The sequence below is a fragment of the Motacilla alba genome, chromosome 18, assembly GCF_015832195.1.
Source record: "Motacilla alba alba isolate MOTALB_02 chromosome 18, Motacilla_alba_V1.0_pri, whole genome shotgun sequence".
NCBI lineage: Eukaryota > Metazoa > Chordata > Aves > Passeriformes > Motacillidae > Motacilla > Motacilla alba.
In genome coordinates, this window is record NC_052033.1 from 5,593,467 (window position 1) to 5,601,898 (window position 8,432).

General features: G+C 62.8%; 1 protein-coding gene across 3 annotated transcripts; it reads left to right on the plus strand.

Moving 5' to 3' along the window:
- Positions 1-2,746: 2,746 nt before the first annotated feature.
- Positions 2,747-7,963, plus strand: LOC119709583 (cytochrome P450 2C5-like). 3 transcript variants are annotated; one of them, XM_038157536.1, is made up of 10 exons: positions 2,747-2,885; positions 3,126-3,353; positions 3,864-4,026; positions 4,357-4,506; positions 5,066-5,226; positions 5,379-5,555; positions 5,644-5,785; positions 6,192-6,379; positions 7,049-7,190; positions 7,327-7,963. In XM_038157536.1, the coding sequence occupies exons 2-10, from the start codon at positions 3,171-3,173 to the stop codon at positions 7,518-7,520; spliced, it is 1,500 nt and encodes a 499-aa protein (XP_038013464.1). In that variant the 5' UTR covers positions 2,747-2,885; positions 3,126-3,170; the 3' UTR covers positions 7,521-7,963. The 3 variants fall into 3 exon arrangements, with proteins under 3 accessions (XP_038013464.1, XP_038013465.1, XP_038013463.1); XM_038157537.1 differs by having other exon boundaries at positions 2,770-2,885; positions 3,165-3,353; XM_038157535.1 differs by lacking the exon at positions 2,747-2,885 and having other exon boundaries at positions 2,892-3,353.
- Positions 7,964-8,432: the final 469 nt, after the last annotated feature.

An 8,432-nucleotide genomic window follows, 5' to 3' on the forward strand; every position in this document is an offset into this window, starting at 1 on the left:
GCCGGGCTCCCTGCCTGCCGCGCACAGCCCGGGGCTCCATCCCCGGGAGAGCGGCCCGGCCCGTGAGGAGCGGCGGCGGAGGCAGCCAGAGCCTCTTGTCCCCAGCGCGGAGTCCTGCGGGTCGTTTGTAGGGTGGCCCAGGGCACACCGAGCCCACCCTGCCCTCCAGGGCTCCAGGCCAGCCCCCAGAGCTGCTACCAGGCACAGCAATGTGGAGGAAGGTGCTGGCACTTCCCGCGGCAGGAGCAGCTCCCGGTGCCACCGGCAGGGACACGGGGCCGGTGCCAGGTGCCCCGCCCGGCCCCTGCGGCGGTGCCTCTGTCCCGGAGCTCGGGAGGGTGCGAGCGTCACCCCCCGTGTGCAGAGCTGATTTCCTCTCCCACTGAATGAACGCATTTTAGTGAGGGTTGTGGATGTGATAAATCCACAAACGGGGAGCCGAGGCGCCGCGTGTCCCGGGTGAGGACCTGCGGTGCTTGCCGGGCAGCAGAGGAGCAGAGGGGTTTCTTCTCCTCTCTGTAATTATTGCGAAGGCGAACAGCAGGACAGCAAGGTTTCAGGGCAGTGCAGCTGCTCTGAGGAATCCCCAGTATTCCACATCCTTTGGGTGATTTCCCAACAGCTCCCTGACATCCGTCCGGGATCCATCTCACCACCAGGCGCAAGGAAGCGTGTCAAGGCTCGGCTCATTTTCCATGAGCACAGGGCAAGATTTGCCCTCTCCAAACATGGCTTGGGAGTAGAGCCGTGTTCATGGAGAAGTGGGAGCAGGGCCCGGGTCCTGTGAGGAGTGAGGGCTCAGGGAGAGCTGCAGGCTCCTTTCCTGAATTGCACCCATAATCCAGACCCACCACAAGCCCCCTGCTACAGCCAGCCTCGCTCTCCAGGGCATTACAGGGGGGATAAATGAGTGAATGCTGGCTAATTAAGCAATTAATTACTGCAGGCTCTCTGGGCAGTGCCTGGTGCAGCTGCAAACCTCCCAGAGCCACCCTTCACTCCTCACACCCGTCACCCCTTGGATGGGCAGCAGGGGAAGCAGGGGGATGGGAAATTGAAATGCTGTTGGAAAGTTTAATTATATCTCCATCATTTGTCATCCCGGCGGCGGCGGCGCTGGGGATCGCTCCCTGCCGGGGGGCAGAGGGGCTGTGCCTGCACCCGCTCCAGCGGGGCATTCCCGAGTGCGAGCGCATCCCTGGCACCCCGCTGGCCTCACGCGGGGTCGGTGACCGCGGGCACCCTGCCCTGAGCGCTCTGGAGGGCAGGGATCCCGCAGGCACCGCGGGCAGAGGGCTCCTCTGCCTCCCTCTGCCCCCGGGCAGCCTCTGATCAGGCAGAGCGTCTGGCTCTCCTGTTTCCAGCCACAAGGATCCAGACGAAGGCTGGCTGTCCCTGATTAACCATTTCCCTTCCCACGCCTGTTCCCAGTGCCAGGATTGTGCTCTGCTGTGCCACCCCTGTACAGGTCACTGCTGCTGCTGCTCCATTACAATTAAAACCAGGAGCTTTTGTTTGGTGTGTTTGATGATATTTATTGAGGAAAAGTGAGGATTGCTTTATCTTCCTCCTAAATTATGTCTTCCTGCTTGGGAAGGGCAGACACAGAACCTCCTGGCTGCCCCACACCCACAGCAGGTCCCACCCCTGGTGTCCCACAGGGCCCCCAGAGTCCCTTGAGGTGTTCCATGAACCAGGAGAAATGTGCTGGCACTGGGGAAAGCCTCGTGCTGCTGGTGGGATGAGCGCGCCTTGGGAAGCCTGGCCTGTCCGCCTGGCTTAGCTGGGACGTGGAGACGGAGGAAGGAAGGGCCCAGCACTGCTGTGCTGAGCCCCCAGAGGCTGCGGGGCTGGGCCCGCGGGTACCAAAGCCCAGAGCCCCGCGGGTGCCCGGGGCTGTCACCAGGGCTGTGACAGGGGCGTTGGCATCACGCTGCCCTGCAGCTCCCTGGCAGCCAGCAGGGCGACACTGATGACAAATGACACTGGCCCTGTAATTACAGCCAGGCTCTGCTCAGCCAGTGCTGCTGCATTATTGAGAGCAACCAAAAATACTCCCAGCTCAGTCATTAATGGGTCTGGGCCTCACGGCGAGGCTGCCTCAGCCTGGGCCGGCACAGGGGAGGGGGGACAGCCTGGAATGTGCTGCAGAGGTGTTCACGCATCCTCCATCGCACAGGGACGAGGCCCTGGCGGAGCAGAGCACCTCGGAGGGTTTGGGAAAGTGGCATTAGGACGACACCCCTTGCCCTAGTGTCAGCGTCACCGCTGAGCCTGGCTGCCCCAGGGGAGGGGAGCAGGCTCTGCCAGCACCTCTGGACTCGCTCTGCTGAGGGGCTCCTTCCTCGGCAGCGACCAGCACGGACCCGAACCCCCTCCCTCCTCCCCTCCAGGAGGAATGCCATCCTTCCCTGGGAGCTGGCCTGTGCCCAGCTCGCTCAGCCCGGAGGTGGGTGGCTGTGCCAGATGTGCTCATGTGCAGCCAGATGTGCAGGTGCTCAGAGCAAGATGCACGTTGGAGGAGCAATGCACAGGGAGGAGTTAACCCACACCTCCGACAGCCACACCACCTTGGGCTGCTGCTCCTCCAAAGCCCAAGAGGAGCCCCAAAAGATATCAGAAAAAAGTGTTTTTTCTATTTTTCTGATCCGTTTTCCATCAGAAAGGAGTTTGGTGGAACACTGTCACCTCACAGGTGTGTGGCCTGGCACAGTGTCCCATTTGCTGCTCTGTTTACCAGAACTCCCTCTCCTGAGTCATTGCCCTGCTGAGCAAGGCAGTGACCAACGGGGCAGCGACTGCAGGGGACATCAAAGGCTGGGCCAGGACAGCGACAGCGACATCTTCTCCTGCCGTGTGCCACAGCAAGGGAGCACCGAGCGAAGGTGACTCAGCAGCGCGGGCAGGGGACGGTCACCGCCTCCGCAGGGCTCCCGCGGGGTCACAGAGCTCCCAGCGCCCAGCACGGCTCCGGGAGCGCCGCCACAGCGCAGCGGGGACAGGCGTGGCCCGGCCGGGACAGAGCAGCGCCTCTGCGTCCCCGAGCAGCCCGGAGCCCCTGCCGGGCCTGCAGCGAGCAGGCAGGGCGCACACAGCAGCTCGGGGCTCCGCTCTGCTCTCTGCAGTTTCCTGAACTCCTTCGCCTCTTCCCTGCTCGGCAGCAGGTGAGGATGGACGCTGGCTCGGCCGGGCTGCTCGTCACTCTGCTCCTGCTCCTCCTCTCCGTGCTGTGGCTCCTGCTCTGGAGGAGCGACCCGAGGAGGAGCCGCCTGCCCCCCGGCCCAGCTCCGTGGCCCATCCTGGGCAACCTGTGGCAGAAGGATGTCCTGCCCCTCTACAGGCACTACGAGAAGGTAAGGGACAAGGGACTAGTGGCCGTGCTGGACCCATTCGCGGGACAGCAGGACAGACAGCGGGAGAGTCCCGTGCCAAAATAAAAGGGGAATCCCACGAGTGACTCTCCCTACCTTTCTTCTCTCTTCTTCCCTCCCTCATCTCCTGTTCTACCAGAACTGGCTGAATCCCTTCAGCTGGGAGCAGAATCACCCCTGTCATTGAAGCCTTCCTCCTGTAAGGCACCCACGTGGTGACAATGCCCTTCAAGGGCTGCAGCGCTGCCCAGAGCTGCTCTGGAGATGATGCTTTGAGCCCCGAAAACGGCACTGGGATAAAACCCACAGGGACAGGGACTGGGACAGGGACAGGGACTGGGACAGGGCTGGGAGTGGGAAGAGGTCTCAGTTTTGAGGGAGGCACTTCCCCTCCCTGCTGGGCATTCAGCAGTGCTGTGGGCTCGAGTCCCAGTTTGAAATGCAGCGAGTGAACCGGTGTGGGACCCTGGCTCATAGAGCTCCCATCCCCAGCTCAGCAGCACCTACGGCCCCATCTTCACCGTGTGGCTGGGGGTGAAGCCGGTGGTGGTGCTCTGCGGGTACGAGACAGTGAAGGACGCCCTGGTGGGACACTCCGAGGAGTTTGGGGGCAGACCCTCCATCCCCCTCCTGATGCAGCTCTCCAAAGACTACGGTGAGTGCCTGGATCTCTCCTGGATCTCTCCTGGATCCATCCGGGTGAGCAGATGGCCACACCTCTAGTCTAGGGAAGGGCTCAGCACCCAAGACCTCAAACACCCATTTCCTGCTCCTCAAGACCCTTCAAGTCCTACGACAAGGGCAAGGACAGTATTCGCTCCAGTTAGGCAGCTCCAGCTTTGTTCTGAGCTGCTGTGGAGATCCTCATCCCTTCATGGACACCGTGCACACCTGCATCGTTCCCTGGCGTGCTCCTCAGAGCGGGGCTCCCAGCCCTGGGGAGCAGCAGGGCGGGCAGGGGCTGATCTCCTCCGTGTCCCTCCAGGATTTGTCTCCAACAACGAGAAGAAGTGGCGGGAGCTGCGGAGGTTCACGCTCAGCACCCTGCGGGACTTCGGGATGGGGAAGAGCTCCATGTCCCAGAAGGTGCAGCAGGAGGCTCAGCACCTGGTGGAGCTGCTGGCAAAGCTCAAAGGTGACGTGGCTCCTGTCCTTGCTGGCCCCGTGGCAGGCGGAGGACACACGAGAGCCCCATGGGACATGTGTGGCCCCAAAGCTGTTTGCAGGGCCCGTGCGGGTGATCCCTGCAGGGAAGGGCTGAGATCCAGGAGCTGCAGGGATGTGCTGCAGGCACGGCTGAAGGGCCGGGAGGGAGATCCTGCTCTGAACTGGTGCAGGGATGGCCACAACCAAGGAGCATTCCCTGCTGGAAGAACAGGAACAGGCAACAGAACCTTGTGGGCCTGGAAACGCCCAGCGAGGGCACTGCCCCGGTGGCTCGGGCTTATCAGGGTGATTTCCCCCGCTCCAGCAACACCCAGCTCCTGCCAAGAGGGTTCTGGCAGGGGTTTAGGGCAGGGAGGGATGGAGGAGCCCTCAGCCCAGGAGGGCTCTCTGCTGTGGCTGCCAGGCCCCGCAGACCAGCCAGGGTCCCAAATCAGGGGCTCGGAGCGGGGGGAAGGGGTGTTTTCTGCCTTGAAGCAGATAAATACCTGGTGACGTTTTGGTGCTTTTCTCACCCCTGGTGGCTGCAGGCAACGCCTTTGAGCCGATGACCATGTTCAGATACGCCGTGTCCAACGTCATCTGCTCCGTGGTGTTCGGGAGCCGCTACAGCTACAGCGACGCGGCTTTCCTGGAGCTGCTCAACGCCATCGGGAACTACATCAGCTTCTTCCTGTCCCCCGTGGCCAAGGTGGGAGCCTGGTGTGCTCAGCGCCCTCCGTCTGCTGCCCTCGGGGCTGAGGATGCTCCCTGCCTTTGGGGGGACAGCGTGGCTTTGAGGGAGGGGCGGGGAGGCTCTGCCCGGGAGCCTGAGCCCTGCCGTGCCCCTGCCCGTGCCCGCAGGTGTACAACACCTTTCCCAGCATCATGGACCGGCTCCCGGGGCCGCACAAGAAGGTCCTGGCCGACTGCCAGAAGCTGAAGGACCACATCCAGGAGAAGGTGCAGTTCCACCAGCTGACTCTGGACTCCAGCAGCCCCCGGGACTACATCGACTGTTTCCTGATCAGAGCAGAGAAGGTAGAGGGGGGGCTGCCCTGCAGCCTGGCCGCAGCCCACAGGATCACCCGGACAGCACTGAATCCCTCTCCTCCACACCTTCTTGCAGGAGAAGGGCAGCCCAGAGACCATGTACAGCCACGAAGACCTGATCATGTCAGTGTTCAACCTCTTCGGCGCCGGGACGGTGACAACCAGCAACACCCTGGTGTTCTTCCTGCTGATGCTGGCAAAGCACCCCCACATCCAAGGTACGGCAGCCAAACGCAGCTGCTCCTGTGCCCGGCGTGCTCATGGGCAGAGGGTCCCGGCCCTGGAGGGTCCAGTCTGGGGGCAGACCCGAATCATCCTGTGGGGTCACCCCAGGGTGGGAGCCATTGGACCCAGACTCCCACAGGCCAGGAGGATCCGGGTGCTCCTCGCTGTGCTCCACCCCTGCCCGGGCAGATGGCCCCGGACTGGCCTGTGGGAGATGCTCTGAGCTTGTGTGATGCAGGGAGGGATGAGGGCAGAGATTGTTCCTGGGCTTCACAAGGGATCAGGGCAGGTCGCTCCCCCTCTAGCCCAGCCCTGGCTTTAGGATAAGTGCCCGTGGAGGCCAGCAAGAAGCTCTGGGGAGGCTGCGCAGCAGGCACCCAGCCCCGCTGCTGTCCCCAGCCAAGGTCCAGGAGGAGATCGATGCCGTGGTGGGCACCGGCCGTGCCCCCAGCACGGAGGACAAGCTGCGGATGCCCTACACCAACGCCGTGATCCACGAGCTGCAGCGCTTCCATAAGACCCGCATCGAGAACTTCCCGCGCATGACGACGCAGGACGTCCTGTTCAGGGGCTACACCATCCCCAAGGTACTGGGGGCGGCCCCGGGGCCTCTGTCTGCACGGGAGGGGCGGCAGCAGGGCTTCAGGGCCATTTGCCTTTGTCCTTGGACTGTTTGCACACATCTGAAGGTCCCGGGTCTTTCCCAATCCTCGGTAGCAATGACCTTTCAGAGGGGAGTAGAGGCACATGAGTGTCGGCCTGTCCTGCCCACAGCCCGTGTCCCTTCCTTGCCCATTCTGGAAAACAGCCGTGCAGGGCTGCGGGGCCGGAGCAGGAGCCCAGCCCGGGGTGGGGCCAGGCCAGACCCCCCTCCCCTCGGCAGATGTGGGGACAGCCACCCCTCCTGACCACCAGCACTGTTTGCAAAACCCCCCCTGAGGGAACATCTCCTGCCTTTGGATTTGGGGCAGCGAGAGGGGCTTTAACAGAAATCCACGGGAGTAACTCGGTAATTTGTGTCCCATGAGCTGAGGCTGGCAGGACCATGGGGACCCAGAGCCCCACGTCATTTGTCCCAGTGGCACAGAGCCACCGATGCAGGCTGCCTCCCCATGGGAACCTGCTTGGGTATTGGGGTGCACACCCAGCCTCCCCCGTGTCCCCCGGATGCTCCCCCTGACTAACCCACCCCAGCAGAGCCCATGGCGTGGCACTGATGTCCCCCCTCGCATCCCTGCCCCATCCCTCTCCCACAGGGCACTCCTGTTATTCCGGTACTTTCCTCTGTGCATTCGGATCCAACCCAGTGGGAGAACCCCAAAAAAGTGGACCCCGCACACTTCCTGGATGAGAAGGGCGAGTTCAGGAAGCGCGAGGCCTTCATGGCATTCTCAGCAGGTCAGCGCTCCCCTGCCCTGCCAGCTCCGTGCCCAGGAGTGCCAGCACAGGCACACAGTGCCACCGTCCCCACGGGCTGCCTCGCACCCTCCTGTCCCCTCGTTCCTCACCAGGGCCACCCCTCTCTCGTGCCCAGGGAAGCGGATGTGCCCGGGGGAGGCGCTGGCCCGCATCGAGCTCTTCCTGTTCCTCACCACGCTGCTGCAGAGCTTCACCTTCCAGCTGGTCACGGAGCACAGCGAGCTGGATTTGTTCTCCCTGTGGCTCGAGATTGAGAGGAGGGCAATCCCGGGAAAGTTCTTCGCTCTCCCACGCCAAGTGTCCTCCTAAGCTGGGAGAGCGGGACAAGGAAAGGCTCTGTGGGTGCCTCCACCCCAGAGCGAGCCCTGTGGCCACGAGGGCACAGCCACCACAGGAGGGACACTTTGGGCTTGGAGCTTCTCCTCTGAGAACTGTCGGGCACCTGTGCCAGCAGCTCCATGAGCAGCCTGCTCCCAGCCCTTCCCTCCCCACGCCAGGAACACGAGGAAGGTGGCACTGCTTCTCCTCTCCTATCCCATCCCATCCATCCCATCCCATCCCATCCCACCCCATCCCATCCCATGGATCCCATCCCATCCCATCCCATCCCATCCCATCCCATGGATCCCATCCCATCCATCCCGTCCCCCTGTTCTTGCTCCTCGGGCAGGGCTGCCTGGGGCTCTGGCTGGGCAGGGCTCCCTCAGTTTGGTGAAGGATTCAGAGCAATAAAATCGACCCTCTCAACAGGATGCCGGTGCTTATGAGAACACTCGTGGCGCCTCTTTCATCCAGCTCTTCCCAGTGCCAGCCTCCCAGACCCAGGATTTCAGCTCCATGCCTCTTCCTGGGGTGCATTCACCTTTCCCAGAACAGCTCGAGCCAGAGATCACCCGGCATCGATCCAGGGCCACCCCTGCCATGGCAGGGACACCTCCCACTGTCCCAGGCTGCTCCAGCCCCAGTGCCCAGCCTGGCCTGGGGCACTGCCAGGGATCCAGGGGCAGCTGCTCCGGGCACCCTCACAGAGAGGAATTTCTGCCCAATATCCCATCCAACCCTGCCCTGCAGCAGGTTGAAGTCACTCCCCTTTGACCTGTCACTTCAGTTCCTTGTCCCAAGTCCCTCTCAGCTCTCTCGGAGCCCCTTCAGCTACTGCAGAGGGCTCTAAGGTCTCCCTGGAGTCTGCTCTCCAGGCTGAACGATTCCAAGGCTCTCACC